This window comes from Anabrus simplex, chromosome 1 (assembly GCF_040414725.1).
Source record: "Anabrus simplex isolate iqAnaSimp1 chromosome 1, ASM4041472v1, whole genome shotgun sequence".
NCBI lineage: Eukaryota > Metazoa > Arthropoda > Insecta > Orthoptera > Tettigoniidae > Anabrus > Anabrus simplex.
This window is the reverse complement of record NC_090265.1, coordinates 1799659844-1799678013: the sequence shown is the minus strand read 5'-3', so window position 1 is coordinate 1799678013 and position 18170 is coordinate 1799659844. Positions and strand designations below refer to the sequence as shown.

General features: G+C 39.2%; 1 protein-coding gene across 1 annotated transcript in view; it reads left to right on the top strand.

Moving 5' to 3' along the window:
* LOC136883036 (zinc finger protein 385B) overlaps positions 1-18170 on the top strand; it is a 243694-nt gene that overhangs the window by 69542 nt on the left and 155982 nt on the right. Inside the window, exon 4 of the mRNA XM_068229777.1 lies at positions 5378-5467. Coding sequence (XP_068085878.1) covers positions 5378-5467 — 90 coding nt within the window. The remainder of the gene's footprint in view (positions 1-5377; positions 5468-18170) is intronic.

Below are 18170 nucleotides of genomic sequence, written 5' to 3'. Positions count from 1 at the left end.
CTTCGGCATCCAGCTCTAGTAGAGTATTTACGCGCCATTTGATCAACTACATCCACACCATAGTTCCGTTATAAAATTCAGTAGTACTAGGGAGCTTCTTGTTATCTTCACTGACTTGAACGCTTGGGTGTAGAGTGCCTAGCAGAAGCACATTCTTGTTCACTTTTCCTTGATATACCGTGAGAGTAGTGTGATCTTCCTTCTGAAGTATGACAGTCTCGTACAGATTCATACGTAGTGCTTTGATTGACACCGGGATTCCCTTCCTCACTCGATTGATTGTTCCAACAATACTAGTTTTTTTTCTCTTTCAGTCTCTCAGCCAACTTTACCGATGTAAAGAAGTTAACAATGGTCACGTTACGTCCTTTCATGAGGTATGGATAAGTTTCATGACAACATTTTCAGGCAGTGACTCATTGGCGGGTCGCATTTCGTCTTTCCCAAGATAAGGAAACCCATTGCACACATACAACGTCTACCAGTAGCCAGAATTTTATGCCAAATTTATCTGGCTTGTTGGCCATGTACTGCGTGAACCTGCACCGAGCTTTGCTGGGGAAGAGTTGTTCATCAGCTGTGACATTCGCTCCTGGTTTATAGCACGCATAACAATTCTCAATAAATCTATTCCAAATAGCCGAAGCCAAAGCAAATTTATCTGTCTGCAAACGAGTAGATCTAGTTTTACGGAGATCAAAGCGCAAATACCTTAGAATTTCTTTGAACCTGTTTCTTGCCATAGTCTTAGTGAAAACAGGGGGACCCCATAAAGAAGACCACATATGATCTACAGCTAGACTAGTAAGTTTATAAGCTCCACGGGCGTATAACAAAGCAATAAAAGCATCTAATTCTTCCAATGAAATAGACCAATTATTATCCGTTGTCTGTATACGAGCTTTGGTCTCTGTGCACATATTTATATGCTTCAACATGGATGCGTCAATGAATAAACACCAGGCACTAACCTTGCTGTTAGTCTCTACGTTACACTTAGCGTGAGAAGTAGGCCCTGCTGCCTCTTTCAGTACATTCTGAGCAGCCATCCTTCCAGGGGGGTTCCCACTACTGTCGACAACAGTTCAAATAGTTGTTCCATCATTACCACATAACTGATCCCCTGGTGCAAATGAAGAAGACTTTACCAGTTCATGACCTCTCCTACCTCGTCCCCTTCCTCTTCGAACAGGTTGCCTGCTGCTAAGAGATCGTCCTCTGCTGCAAGATTGATCACGGCTGGTTGAAGGAGTAACTGCGTCTATCGTAGGTGCGAAGTCCACTGTGTGCATATTTTCATCAGCCGAATCACCATCACTATCCGACATATTATCACACTGTTGAAGTATAAAATCCTCTTCGTCACTCATTGCGTCTATATCTGATAATGTATCTTCGTCACCTGATTCGTCTTCTCCCAGCTTTTCAAGTTCTGCTAATAATTGAACAGGAGTAAGTTCAATCAATCAATCAATCAATACTGATCTGCATTTAGGGCAGTCGCCCAGGTGGCAGATTCCCTATCTGTTGCTTTCCTAGCCTTTTCCTAAATGATTTCAAAGAAATTGGAAATTTATTGAACGTCTCCCTTGGTAATTTATTCCAATCCCTAACTCCCCTTCCTATAAATGAATATTTGCCCCAGTTTGTCCTCTTGAATTCCAACTTTATCTTCATATTGTGATCTTTCCTACTTTTATAACCACCATTCAAACTTATCGTCTACTAATGTCATTCCACGCCAACTCTCCTCTGACAGCTCGGAACATACCACTTAGTCGAGCAGCTCTTCTTCAAAAAGGCTTGTGATACTTGACATATCCTTCACCATGTGTGTTTAGGTTGCTATTGCAGATAGAAGAGGTCGTCTCAGAGAAATTGCAATCAGAACAAAATTTATGGAGTGATATATTTTTTGCATGTTTGGACCGCATAGACGCTATAGTGGTCTGACCCACAGACTTTGGATGCAGCAGTGATCACAGATATGACCTTGTGGCAAAATTAGTGTTTTATTACATTCTTCCGTATGAAGGAAATAAGGAAAGAGCTGCTATTGTCCAAATCAGCGAAATCGTCCCGGAAGTTCTCCAAGGTTTCGGACTACTAACGCTTTTGAGGGTGAGTTAAAACTTTTCGTATATGTTTTAGATAATGTGAAATGCATAATAGTTTCAACTATATCTCAATACTTTGTAAGTCTTTTGGCGAACCTACAGTTTCGAGTGTGTTGCATGTGTTTCAGGTTTTGCATTCATCGTGTCCAAACTCACACTTGAGCAATTTTGTCTCGCCCTTCACAGCTGGTTTTGAATTGACGCTTAGTGAACAAGTGATTTCAATCCCTAACTGCCAAGTTTCATCTCAACCCAAAAATATTTTAAAATGTTATGTGCATTTTTGAGACGATTTTGTTTGTTGAAATCTAACCTATGTTTTATACTACACTCGCGGCAGGCAACATTCAGTGGAAGAGTGTCTGAAATAATTTGAATCTCCAATGCCAATTTCATCTCGAACTTCCGCGAGGTTTTGTTGCGGTTTATAAGTTTTTCAAGTGATTATGTTTTTGAGCCCTAACTCTTGTTTATACAATTTTGACTCACCCTTCATGACCATTTTGTAAACTGACATTGTAATTCACTATTTCATGTCTCTCATTTAATCACACTGATTTAACATCTTGTATAATGTAAATGTCTGCATGCTTACGCCTATGCCTATTTCCCACATTTTGGCTGAAGATGACGCCAAACAGCGTCGAAACTAGTTCCAAGTGTAAATATATGTTCTAAATAAACTTATAACATTTATTTGTATTGAAAAGGTGGACCCTTTTCAAGTTTCCTATCTTATGTTCTCAGTTCAATAGGACAAAAAATGAAATTCTTAGATTTAAACCCTTTTGATTCGTTATTAATTTTTCGGCTTAATTCTATAATTTTTGTTTTATTTTGTACTTCGTTTCCAAATTCCTTCATTGAATAAATAACTTCGTTTTATTTTAAATTTCTTTTTCACTTCATTTGTTCAGAAAGGATGATTACCTAGTTGTGCTTTCTCTTAAAAATCACCACCACCATTCGGGATATAGTGGGTTCGAACCCCACTGTCGGCAGCCCTGAAGATGGTTTTCCGTGGTTTCCCATTTTCACCCCAGGCAAATGCTAGGGCTGTATCTTAATTAAGGCCATGGCTGCTTCCTTTCCACTCCTAGCCCTTTCCCATCCCATCGTTGCCAGAAACCTATCTGTGTCAGTGTGATGTAAAAAAAAACAAAGAGAAGAAAGTAAAATTGCTGAGGGATTTAACTACTGAAGACATGAATTCGTATTTCGTACGAATGCCTAATGAGGATTTCCAGTGTTTGCTTGCATTAATTACTCCAAAAATTAAAAGGCAGGAATCACATCTTAGAAAAGCAATTTCATCATCAGAGCGACTCACTCTGGCACTGAGATACCTTCCCACACGCATGTAAGATAAAATAATTAAATTACAGTATGCTGATGACTCTGTAACGTACAGGGATATACAATGTCTGAAGTTACAGTCGGACTTGGACACTATAACGGTGTGGTGTTACGTCAACGGTTTCAACATTAATGCTAGCAAATGTAAATACATTAGGTCAAGCAGGTCTCGACACCCAGTAGAATGTATATATAACGTTAATAATGTACATATTGAGCAAGTTTAAACCATGCATTTGTTAGGAATAACAATTTCTGACCAACTATGGAACACACGGACAGAGGAAGTGAGATGCAAAGCTGCCAGGGTGCTCTGTTTTATGCACAGAAGCCTCCGTGGGTGCAAGTCGAATGCTATATGGACGGCTTACCTGACACTAGTGAGACCTATACTAATGTATGGCCTACCTGCCTGGCACCCTACCACCGCAGCTAACCTTCACAAACTACAAGGAATCCAACGTCATGCTGAACGACTAATTAACAAGAACAACTGCATGCCTTCCCTCACAGGGCATTTACCTTTCATCATTCCCTCGACTCTCCTTATCCTACAGCTCCGTCCATAGAGGCAAAGGGGTGTGTATTATTCCCCCCTTTGCGCGAACCAAGTCCTACAAACTAGGTTTCTTTGCTCGTTCAGCACGGCTTTGGAACGATCTACCCACCAACATTAAATATAGAAATGTAAATATAGTTCAATGTTATGTTAGGAAGCACATACGGTGAGAAAATGCATGTGAATATGAAGAATGAACGAGGGAGTGAAAGGTTGTATAAATGAGAAATATGTATACATTAGGCTATGCTTTTGTTACTTTACCTGTAAATAGTGTGTATGACTGTTTTAGTTTAGGATTTCAAAGGTCAGGAGGCACTACGTGTAGTAGGGGGCTTGTCCTCTTCCCCTGGCCTTCCATAGATACTGTAAAGGTTTATGGTAAATAAATAATGAATGAATGAATAAATAAATTCACTTTTAGTTGACGGTCTATGTACACTTTGAGTGAACAATTCCATCATTCAGGATGTAACTGTAGAAGTTCAATCAACTGATAAGTCTTATTTTTTCCCCCAGACTCCACTCATCTTGTCTTTTTCACTCACGCAAAAACTGTCGCTCTTGCTCGTAGAGCACGAGATCTATTCGATCACGTGAATAGATCTGGATCAGTCTAGCTAGCTGTGGCTGCTCTCTCTGGCAATACTAGCTACAGCTTGGAGCGCGAGTTGCCAGAGAGTAGAGTTCCTAGGGCAGCTCTACAGTGTACTGTATTTGAAAATATGATCAACTGTGTGGGACACCTAGTCGCCATATTTTTTGACCGGGAAAGTGCTTGATACACTACCTGGTCTCCACCGTACACCAGTGGTTGATTCCGGGGAAGTTTGCAAACACTTCATGTCCCTCCACTCTACGTTCAAGCAAATGGAGAACCACAGGGAATAAACACGAGCGTATAAATTTCAAGTGTTTTTTTTTTACTTGTGATGTGTTTGTGTAATTAAATAATGTTTGTTTTATTTGTAGTTAATTTTCAAATGCACCCATTGAATAAAAGGTTTTATTTTATTTTCATTTTTGTTCAGAGAGGATGGTTACCTGGTTGTACTTCCTCTTAAAATGAAAACCACCACCACAATGTATGGTCAGCTGTTGTTCCCTCCCAGTCATGATGATATTTGCGAGCCTTACAGAATCCTCATTTTTCACATTCATGGCCCTTCGTTTTCTTTTGACAGTACCTTTGTTCCTCGAAATAATGGTACTCCTTTTCTCCTCTGATGTGCGGTAAGAAGAAATTATTTTGTAGTTGTACTTCCCCTTAACATAATTATCACCACAACATCATCTGTCTGTTATGTTTTTATTATTGAAGTCTTGAATTCTCTTTCTTATGAAGGTTACTTCAAAATGTGATGTCTGCAATCTGGAGTTTTCTGGCCAAGTAGTTCTTGAGACTCATCTTGCTGGAGCCAAGCATGCCAAGAAGGTAATTATCTTACTTAGAAATTGTTTATGTAGTAAGGTTGATTTTTTTTTTTTTTTGATACATTACTTTGAAATAGTTTATGTAATGTAATCGTTACAATGACACAGATCGTAGCATTAGTCCTTGAACTGTTATATCAAGTCTACAAGGAACAAATTCAAGAGTAGTATTAATCTGAAGTTTGTTGTTATGACAAAGTTACTGTATGGAATGATCTGAAATTTGATTTGTATATGCAGATTTTGGCAGCTTGTTTACTTTGATGAAGTAATTAGAAAATTGAGAATTAATCATTACCTCCACATTTGATAGGAGTATCCAATGAATTGAATCAGGGTTACTGTCCAATGTTTCATTTAATCCAAAGTATTCATTGTATAGCCTAAACCTTCCAGTTTTTTGCCTATACTAATTTCAACCCTCCCTTGCGAACCATGTGACCTTGCCGCGGTGGAGAGGCTTGCAGATAGCCGAGCCGCAGGTGCAACCATATCTGTTGAGAAACCAGACTAAGGAATGGTTCATCGAAAGGGGGGTAGCAGCCTTTCGGTAGTTGCAAGGGCGGCAGTCGAGATGATTGACTGATACGGTACTCAACATGGGTTAGCTGTGTTGATACTGCTACATGGCTGAAAGCAACGGGAAACTACAGCCGTAACTAACTCCCGAGGACATGCAGCTCTCTCTGTATGAATGATGTACTGATGATGGCTTCCTCCCGGGTAAAATATTCTGGAGGTAAACTAGTCCCCCATTCGGATCTCCGGGTGGGGACTACACGAGAGGGGGCGATCATCAGAAAGATGGATACTGACATTCTGCGAGTCGGAGTGTGGAATGTTACAAGTTTGAATCGTTGTGGTAGGTTAGAGAATCTGAAAAGGGAGATGGATAGGCTAAAGTTAGATGTAGTTGGTATAAGTGAAGTGCGTTGGCAGGAAGAACAAGATTTTTGGTCAGGCGACTACCGAATTATCAACACAAAATCAAACAGGGGAAATACAGGAGTTGGTTTAATAATGAATAAGAAAATAGGGCAGTGGGTAAGCTACTACGACCAGCATAGTGAAAGAATTATTGTCGTCAAGATTGACACCAAACCAATGCCCACCACAATAGTGCAGGTCTATATACCTACTAGTTCAGCGGATGATGAAGAAATCGAAAGAATATATGAGGAGATAGAAGATTTAATACAATATGTAAAAGGTGATGAGAATCTAATTGTGATGGGAGACTGGAATGCAGGAGTAGGCCAAGGAAGAGAAGGTAGTACAGTAGGAGAATTTGGATTGGGACAAAGGAACGAAAGAGAAAGTCGGCTGGTTGAATTCTGCACTGATCATAATTTAGTCCTTGCCAATACTTGGTTCAAACACCACAAACGACGGCTGTATACGTGGACGAGACCTGGAGACACTGGAAGGTATCAAATAGACTTCATTATGATTAGGCAGAGATTCAGAAACCAGGTGTTGGATTGCAAAACTTTCCCAGGAGCAGACGTGGACTCTGACCACAACTTGTTGGTCATGAAATGCCATCTGAAGCTGAAGAAATTGAAGAAAAGAAAGAATGCAAAAAGATGGGATCTAGGCAAGTTGAAAGAAAAGAGTGAGAGCGATTGTTTCAAGGAACATGTTGCACAAGGACTAAATGAAAAGGCTGAAGGAAACACTATAGAGGAAGAGTGGAGAGTCATGAAGAATGAAGTCAGTAGGGCTGCTGAAGAAATGTTAGGAAGGAAGAAAAGATCAACTAAGAATCAGTGGATAACTCAGGAGATACTAGACATGATTGATGAACGACGAAAATACAAGAATGCTAGAAATGAAGAGGGCAGAAAAGAATACAGGCAATTAAAGAATGAAGTGGACAGAAAGTGCAAGGTACTAAGGAAGAATGGCTGAAGGAGAAGTGCAAGGATGTCGAAGTCTGTATGGTCCTGGGAAAGGTAGATGCTGCATACCGGAAAATCAAGGAAACCTTTGGAGAAAGGAAATCTAGGTGCATGAATATTAAGAGCTCAGATGGAAAGCCACTTCTAGGGAAAGAAGACAAAGCAGAAATATGGCAGGAGAATATCCAACAGTTGTATGAAGGTAAAGATGTAGATAATTTGGTTCTGGAACATGATGAGGCTGTTGATGCTGATGAAATGGGAGACCCAATTTTGAGGTCAGAGTTTGACAGAGCTGTGAGTGACCTGAATAGGAACAAGGCACCTGGAATTGATGACATTCCCTCTGAATTACTGACTGCCTTAGGAAAAACCAACATGGCAAGGTTATTTAATTTAGTGTGCAAAATGTATGAGACAGGAGAAGTACCATCCGATTTTCAGCAGAATGTTGTTATACCTATTCCCAAGAAAGCCGGTGCTGACAGGTGTGAAAACTACCGCACCATTAGTTTAGTATCTCATGCCTGCAAAATTTTAACACGTATTATTTACAGAAGAATGGAAAAAGAAGTTGAAGCTGAGTTGGGAGAAGATCAATTTGGCTTCAGAAGAAATGTAGGAACACGTGAAGCAATCCTGACTTCACGTCTGATCTTAGAGGATCGAATCAAAAAGGACAAGCCCACGTACATGGCATTCGTAGATCTAGAAAAGGCATTCGATAATGCTGATTGGACCAAGCTATTTATGATTCTGAAGATGATAGGGATCAGATACCGAGAACGAAGAATTATCTACAATCTGTATAAAAATCAGTCTGCAGTGATAATAACCGAGGGCTGTGAAAAAGAAGCAGCAATCCAGAAAGGAGTGAGGCAAGGCTGCAGTTTGTCCCCTCTCCTTTTCATTGTTTACATAGAACAGGCAGTAAAGAAAATCAAAGAGAAATTTGGAAAGGGAATCACAGTCCAAGGAGAGGAAATCAAAACCTTGAGATTTGCCGATGATATTGTTATTTTATCTGAGACTGCAGAAGATCTCGAAGTTGCTGAATGGTATGGATGAAGTCTTGGGTAAGGAGTACAAGATGAAAATAAATAAGTCCAAAACAAAAGTAATGAAGTGCAGTCGAACGAAGGCAGGTGATGTAGGAAATATTAGATTAGGAAATGATGTCTTAAAGGAAGTAGATGAATATTGTTACTTGGGTAGTAAAATAACTAACGATGGCAGAAGTAAGGAGGACATAAAATGCAGACTAGCACAAGCAAGGAAGAGCTTTCTGAAGAAAAGAAATTTGCTCACTTCAAACATTGATATAGGAATTAGAAAGATGTTTTTGAAGACTTTCGTGTGGAACGTGGCATTGTATGGAAGTGAAACATGGACTATAACTAGCTCAGAAAGAAAGAGAATAGAAGCTTTTGAAATGTGGTGTTACAGAAGAATGCTTAAGGTGAGATGGATAGATCGAATCACGAATGAAGAGATACTGAATCGAATTGGTGAGAGGAGATCAATTTGACTAAATTTGACGAGAAGAAGAGATAGAATGATAGGACACATCTTAAGACACCCAGGACTTGTTCAGTTGGTTTTTGAAAGAAGTGTAGGTGGTAAGAACGCTAGGGGTAGACCAAGGTATGAATATGACGAGCAGATTAGAGCAGACGTAGGATGCAATAGTTATGTAGAAATGAAAACGTTAGCACAGGATAGGGTGGCATGGAGGGCTGCATCAAGCCAGTCTATGGACTGATGACTCAAACAACAACATGTGAGAATGGAACTGGGGTCATTATTCTTTCACATTGTCCGATGTGCATTCAGATTCAGTAACCGGTATGGACTCAGTGTGTGAACAGTTTTCATTTGTACTTGTTTGGCTGCAGTTCTCTTCATTTCACGTAATTTGATATTTTCTTCACAGACACCTGACTTGACATTGTACGTAGCTAAGATTTGATTTGATAACACCTAGCATGTTGAGGTGCTTTATGGTAATACCTCATATAGTAACATTACTTGGTATTCTGAAATGGTGATGGTGCTTCTTGTTAAGTGTATATACGAGGTCAAAATGGGACGAAGATCTCGTAGACTACTTCTGAATTGTCAGCAATAGGCAAAGCAGTTTGCAATCTGGATAAAGATGAGGGGAATTGGTGCAGTATTTCTTGTGTGGTGATGTTTTGGATTAACCAACCAACCTATAGATGGTGGCAAATGGAAAGGCTCAGAAGTCAAGATTTAAAAGTGAGCATTGTGTTAGGTTAGGGATGCACTTAGAAAATAACTGGTTTTAAATCATAACGCTAGTTGGGGGCATCTTATCCTTTCTAATTAATATGTTGAGTGAAAATTATGTGTTTGAATCTGTTATAAGGGATACCACATGAGGTATGTATGTACAGTGTAAATATTGAGTTGTTTGTGAAGTGGGCAAGATGGAAATGTACCGGTAATTGTATGTTGTGAGTAATATTAGACTTTTGATAAACTTTAATTCTCAGTAAAATTAATAGTTAAGCATATGATAACTTTTATTCATGGAGTGAAAACCTGGCATGTTACCTAAATTCAATTTCAGGGGTAGACAGGTAAGGTTATATAGCAAGTTTGGAGCATTGTCAGCCTGATGACCGTCGCCTTGGGGGAGGGAGTTATGTCATGCTCTTTGAGTCAGTTATTCATGTAAATTGTTTGTAGGTGGTGCCTAGTTTCGTTATTTATACCTCATCCTAATGACTATTCATTCATGTAGTGTTTTCTGTTTAGCCAACTAGTTACAGTGTCTGTCATGAGACCAGACTAACGAATGTTTCATCGAAAGGGGTAGCAAGCTGCCTTTCAGAAGTTGCAAGGGCGGCAGCCTGGATGATTGACCGATATTGCCTTGTAATAATAAGCTCAGCAGACAAAAAATTAGTCAGCCCTGGAGAAATCAGTACAAGCATAATTTGCCTCTGGATTTGATAACCGCCTGGATTTGGTTAGGAAGTGAGTCCACAAATTGTGCAGGTTAAACGACTCGCTGAGGATTGGATACTGCAGTTCCACCGAATTGCGGGGATGCTGATGTCTGCATTTTACCTGCTGTTCGAAAATGTCCCACAGATTTTCTGTGGGGTTCAAGTCAGATAATTTTGCAGGCCAAGTAGAGATGTAATAGAGTGGGGGAGTGTTCATAAAAACAGTCACATATGCATCAAGCCCATCTTGAAAATTCGGGCTATCAATAGCATACCCGTCATGCAGATGTTGACTGAAAGGCAACACCTGATCATGTTAGTGGTCACGTCAGTGAGCGGGCCCAATACATGTATGAAAAACACCCCCAGTACAGTAAAACCTCGATGATTCAAAATCAGTTAATTAAGAAAAACAGCAAAGTCACCTCTGTACAGGCCATGAAGGCCCTTGGAGGGGTGGAATGTAAAGGCTTTCACTATCCATTACCTCGGCACGTGATGGGGTAGAGTGGTTAGCTCTACGCCCGGCCGCCTTTGCCCCCAGGAATTAACCTGGTTCTCATTTTTGGTGTAGGCTGAGTGAACCTCAGTGCCATGTTCACCTCCGGAAGTGAAAATCTCCTTTCTTAAATTTTACGACTTCCTGATGGGGATTCGAACCCACGTCCTTCCGGGCGAACCGAGCACGCCTTTACCACCTTGGCCAGGCAGCCCCTGGTTAATTAAAAATTACATCTAATATGAAGAACCTCTTGTTCCCGGAAACATGACGTACGGTTTTGCATGTTATTTAAATTGTTTCATTCAAAATACGGATAATTTGTAATTCAAAGAACAATGTCGGTCCCATTACCAAAATTCAGACTTTTAATTCAAAACTGCCTTTATATTAAAAAAAAAGTACAGTACAAGTCCGCTATAGCGAGTACGGCATATAACGAGAACCCCGTTATACTGACAATGTTTTGCTGTCCCTTCAAAATTCCTATATTAAACTGTGTATTAGCCTTCGGCTACAACGAGAGCCCTATCACTGACGCATCTGTTATTACGAGCGATTAAGCGTGCACTTTTTTTTCCGTTACCGATATTTTTGCCCCCTAGCTATTATGTTGCATGCAATCTATTATTTTCGGTATCATTTCCTCACTATGTCCACTAGCGAGTTCTCGATGTTGGAGTCGATTAGTAATACCCGTCGACTGCTATTCCGTAAAGAAAATTCTTAATGAAAGAGAACATATTTTCATAATAAATGTGTAAATAGCGTATCCGATAACAGTTCTTAACTCGTTAAAAATAAAGGCTGACTAAACTATCGCTTAATTTTAATGCTAAATACTGCAATTAAGTAAAAATGGGATACACCTCGAGATATGGCAGAGTGCATAATTGATTTCAGCGGTTAGTTTATGTAGTCTCGTGTCCGGATAAATTACGGAAAGGTTATTATTAGGGAGCGGATTTTTATGTGCTAAAAATGTGAAAAATATTAATTTTTTTATATGCTGGAAAACTTTAAAATATGTGATAAAAAATTGAAATTATTTTCCTTTAAATATCACATAACTACTCGTGCTCAAGAAGTAAATAAGTATAATGTTTTGTATTAGAATATGATGCTACCAGACGTGCTCCGTAAGGCAAAATGGTGTCTGTGTATGGAAACGTGCTGTATGGTATATTAATTTTTGATATGCCAGAGTAGATGTTATGAATGGTTATTTTTTTAAAGGTAATGTTTTGTTCAAATATGGCAAAAGCAACCTATCATCTTTGAAAAAGTAGTACCAGTTCATACTCACCCATCACACGCTGGAATATTAGTTGCTAGAAGTAGTCTCAGAATTGCAGTGAACAACAAAGGTCATCTCCAAATTGTCCATCACAAATGCATGCCGATTATCTCTAAAGAACGCCTTATACTGCGAAAACGATCGCTCCACATCACAGGAAGTCAGACGAGCATAGTTAAAGAGAGGAATGTCACCAACGCTAACGCCATCAATTTCGCCAACATGAGCACCCTCTAATACATTAGAAATTTGGCACATTGTTTGAAATCCTCTGTTTTCCCTGAACAAATTTTGATACTTGACCTTTAACAGTCCCTGTACCTGCGAAGCCGGGAGTGAATCTAATTTATTTTCAACAGCGCGCACTTCCTTTGCTGTTTCGGACAACAGGTTAGTGGATTTTTCAAGTATGTCTATAGTTTTACACAAGAAGCTTAGGTTGGCAGATATAAACGCCAAATCATTTTTCAAAGAGCTCTCTTTTAGTATCTCTTGAAGAATCTCAATTGACGACGCGTCCTTTTTATCTAGCACGTTTACAACGAATGCAAAACTTTCGAAATTGTCTGCGTAGTATACCACTGCGCTAAGCCAAGTACCCCACCGCGTAACAATAGGCAGAGGAGGAAGCGCAAGATTCGGGTTTTTCTCTTTAAAGAGATCGATTCTTGAGGGTGCTTTTACGAAGACTTTTTTGCCATTAGACACTAATTTATCCACTTGAGGATATTGAGCCCGCACAGTTTCACATAACCTGCGTAGAGCATGAACAACGCAAGTTACGTGTATCATTTTTGGAAAGCTCACAGAAAGGCTTCTGGCTGCCTTTTTCATGTAAGCTGCACTGTCAATAAGGAAAAGCAATACATGGTCGTATTTTATACCTTTTGGCCAAAGTAAGTACATGGCTTCATTGAATAACCTAGCTACAGTGACATGGTTTGCAGCAAGCATTTCTTTACACGCTAGCAAATGAGAATGTTCGCAAGCAGTTTTGTCATTCTTCAACACACCAACTACATCATTTCCTACTTTTCTGCCACTTGAATCAGTGGTTCCGTCAATGCTCACCCACAGTTTTTCGCTGTCACATACTGCCCGAAGTCTCTGTAACGTTTCTTCGTAACAATTTGGGAGATAGTTTTTCCTTAATGTGGATTCGTCTGGAGGCTCAAAATTAATGTACTTTGTTAGGAAATTTCTCAGTCCCGGATTATTTATTTTATCAAGAGGAATGTCGGAACAAACAAATGCTCTGCACACATCGAAATAGTACTGGGAATATTTAGATGGGCCTGCATTTGAAGTTGCTGGTTCAGCTATTAGTAATTGTCGCGAACGCACAAGCGAAGCAGCCGCAGTATGCTTATTTCCAGACAAATGCTGGGCTACTTGAGAACGTTGATCTGCACTTAGAGTTTTACCACACGGTTGGCAAAATAATACTTTTCCATCAGTAGTGAAAATGCTTTTAAATTCCACTACATATTGTTGAAGACGCAATCTTGTATTCGACTTCTCTTTTGGCATTATTTTGCAGGTTACGACACATGCATTAACGGTGAATCACTGTTTCAATAAAAAGAATAGCAGCGGACACTGAAGGAAATATTTCTTAGAAATCCATACAAAATCACACGACCACGGGAATGATATATGGAGCCGAACAGCTAACCTTACTCTTAGGAGTGATGAAATTCCACTACCTAATGGTGGGGCAATGTTCTTCCGCGTCTCCCATGTCGTAACGGAATTACGTCACCTTATCTCTCCGTGATTGCCTTTCGCTGATATTCTATAAACAAAACCCAAGAGGGCTGACTGATAAAGAGTTGAAATGACATCATGCAAGGAAACATCTTGTGCAGCAAATCAAATCGCTGTCTAAATGTAACGACGTAGCCAGTGACCTGCAAGTTTTAGAACTTATGGAGGGAAGTCCATAAATAGCCGAAACATTCAGATACACTATGTTAAATACACTGTTAAAAACAATACCGTAATCGTAAAATGAAAATATGAGCATTGTTTTATAACACAGAAGCATTTTAAATTTTATTGATCAACAAATATTGCCGATTTATGTGCTTATTATAGATTTTCTTAAAATATTTATTTACATTTAAAAAATGTGAAAATATGTATTTTTATGTGAAATAAGATTCAGTTTTTACACTTGGGGATGCACAATAGGAATAGTGAACTTCGTAACTTGCGTTAAAACTTATGCAAAAAAAAAAATGTAATTACATAAAAATCCGCTCCCTAGTTATCATGTAAATTTATAGTGATAATGTTATCATTTCTCTACTGGCGCTTGAAGTATCTTTTTCATCAAATGTATAGTACCGTACAGTTAAGTTAGGATGGGTGACGCTGTTTAATAAGGAAACTGAAAGGTTTGCCACAAAATGCGATCGATCATCTTTGGTACGGTATAGTTTTCTCACTATGTGCATTTGCGAGCTCTCTCGTCGACACAAGGTTCATGTACGAGAAACGACCCAGCGACTGCTGTTCTCTAAAGAAAATTCGAAATGAAAGAGGATAACAAGGTTTCGTTATAAATGCGTAAATAACGTGGCCAATAGCAGTTTTTACTCGTTAAAAATAATGGCTGAAGTAAACGATGCTTAAAGTAAATACAAAATTTTAATATTCCACCTTTTCAATACTAAAAAATAATCTGATGTTTTTACAAAAACATTACAATGATATTAATAGGTACTAGTTTCAGTCCACTGTGGACCATCATCAGCCTAGCCAAATTACAACAGTTAAAAGACATAGTGATAAATATAGTGTAGAGAAATGAGAGAGGATCTAGGAGGATGGGATGGTGGTGGAATGACAGACAAAATTGAAAAACCGTATCTGCAAATAATGATAAAAGTAACAGAAGTGTTCACATTGACAAGTAAAATCTTGTGAAGTCACGTAAAAACTCTTGATGAGATAGTCTTTGGTTGACAGTTACTCCTGTGTTGCACAATTGACATATATAACTAAGTATATGCTTCTAGAAAGTTGTAGATGTAAGTTCCACTTTAGCGTAGAGGGAAGAATTGTCCGATGAGACCAGCATGATTAAAAGTTGACAAAGTTGAACATGTTCTATGGTGGAATGAAAAGCTTGCTGTGTTAAACAGAAGTAGTCTCAGTTCAATCGGGACCCCAATGAACCTGGGGAAAGAAGGCAGTATTAACGCTAGTAATCGGATAGAGAACAAGTGAGGCACCGGAAAATATAAACGATGACTCACCTTGCGCTGCATGGAACAAACTTGCTGTATTGAATGCAACTTACGGAGTGAGCGTAGCGCGGAGTAGATCAGCAGGAGAGGGGGTAGGTGAATACGGAGGGGAGGAATGACGTAAGTGGTGGAGGGTGGGAGGGATGGGAAAGGTTCAAGGCGGGGTGGACGGGAGAGGAAGTGATGGTGTTTGTATTGTCGAGGAACCCTTAATTGCCTTGAAGAAAGAATTTTGAACGACCGTCCCTCCCACCCTCCACCACTTACGTCATTCCTCCCCTCCGTATTCACCTACCCCCTCTCCTGCTGATCTACTCCACGCTACGCTCACACAGGACCGAAACTAGTACCTATTAATATCATTGTAATGTTTTTGTAAAAACATCAGATGATTTTTTAGTATTGAGAAGGTGGAATATTAAAATTTTGTATTTACTTTAAGCATAGTCTCAACTCAGTACGGAACCTAACAATGAAGTTAATTACTTTGAATGAAGTAAACGATCTCTTAATTTTAATGTTATATGGCAGAATAGGCCTACATCACTGATTTCAGAGGATAGTTCATTTTTTCTCGCGTCTAGTTCAATTTTGGAAAGACTATTCACATGTAAATTTTTAGCGAGGATAACTCATTTCTGTACATGCGTTTAAAATATGTTTTCTTGACACATATACGGTTAGGTTAGGTGACGCCATTTAAAGAAAAAACTCTGGAGTGATACGGTTTTTCTCAGAATCCAAGACTCTTTTCCCTTGGAATCTCATGCGAAAAATCAAGGGCTGTCTTGCATTCGCGGCCTAACAGTAATGAATACCGCTAGCAACTACCGCGGTAACCACACTGCTTCTTTTCACACACACACTCACACACAAAATTTGCTGACAATAAACGACCGCCTCTTTATTATACATGGCTATCTGTGACAACCAGTTGTACAGTGCCTGTGTGTAACGTCACTGGATCTCGGGAAATAGTGAAGAGAGAATGACATTTTATTAGCCTCTACAAAAACGTTTCTCAAATCTGCAGAATGGCATCAAAACATGCGAGCCTTTGAATTCTTAGTAAGGCCAAATGCAGTAGTTGGTAAGGCCACGGCTACTCATTGGCAGTGATACAACGCATCTACTGTACCTGGCTCTTAGTAAAATTAAGTTTTATAGAGACAGCAGGAATATTTTTGTGATGGATAGTCGTAAAGATGCGTGGAGCAGGCATTGCTGGCATATTTTCAATGTGTTCTTGTCGATATTGTGATGCCAATTTTAAGTTAATGGTTATTAAACACTCGGAAATCTATATATATAAAATAAGAGTTTTGTCTGTACATTGCTCAGAATTTGAAAATAATGGTATTTCTGTATCGGTCATGTCCATAGTAACAAGAAAATGCACTTTTTACATTTCCGTAATGTCTGTCTGTATGTATGTATGTATGTATGTATGTACACGCATCACGAGAAAATGGTTGAGGAGAATTTAATGAAAATCGGTATGTGAAGTCGGGGGACGAGCCTCTACAATCTAGGCTATAAATCATTTTACTCACGCTGAGTGAAATGGTAGTTTAGGGGAAGGTCTAAAATTGAATTCTCAACTATTTATGTTATTAGTGGTCTAATGAAAATCGGTATGTGAAGTTCGGGGATGAGCCTCTACAATTCAGGCTATAAATCATTTTACTCACGCTGAGTGAAATGGTAGTTTAGGGGAAGGCCTAAAATTTAATTCTCAAATATTGTTGTTATTAGTAGTCCTATCTTGATGAAAATCGGTATGCAAAGTCAGGAAATAAGTCGTTATAGTCTAGGCTGTAAATTATTCACGCTGAGTGAAATGGTAGTTTAGGGGAAGGCCTAAAATTTAATTCTCAAATATTTCTTATTAGAGGTGTAATCGATGAATGCTACATAACTAAGGTTATATAGTATTAAATTTCCTATTATTCATGTCTTATACTTTGTTACCGTACTGGCTATGATCACAAAGATATTCATGAATTTGGATTTTTGTTACTAAGTCCATATCAGCGCTGAGTAACGAGAAAATGGGTAAACAGTATTTAATGAAAATCGGTATGTAAAGTCGGAGAATAAGAAACTACAGTTTACGGTATAAAATATTTTACAAATCACAGAGTCGAAAGAAAACTAAATGTGAAGGCCTACAATATAGAAATCTCATAACATTGATCAACAATAACATTACATTGACCATTGTTTGTCGTGATGTGCTTTGTGGCTTCTGTTGCCCCTCATCTCCGGTAGATAGGATTACTGCTGCGTACAGAGTATTTTTTATTTGATTTACGTCGCACCGACATAGGTTTTATGGCGACGATGGGATAGGAAAGGGCTAGGAGTGCCTTAGGCCGTAATTAAGGTACAGGCCCAGCATTTGACTGGTGTGAAAGTGGGAAACAACGGAATACCATCTTCAGCGCTGCCGACAATGGGGTTTGAATCCATTATCTCTCAGATGCAAGCTCACACCTGCGCAACGCTAACCACACGGTCATCTCGCCCAGTCGTATAGAGTGTAACAGCCTGCCTGAATATTGATGGGAAGTAGCTGGGGAGTTAGATAACTTTCTTCTTTAGCATGACATTCCCCTGGTTTATAAATTTTCTGATACTGCTGGTACGTAACACACTGGATCATCATAGCATTCGGGCTATTCAATCCCTACTCTGAGGCACTGATTGGAATGAACAGTGTGCATATTTAGCAGAATAATGACAGATGAGTGTTCATGGCAATCTGCGGCCTGGTCA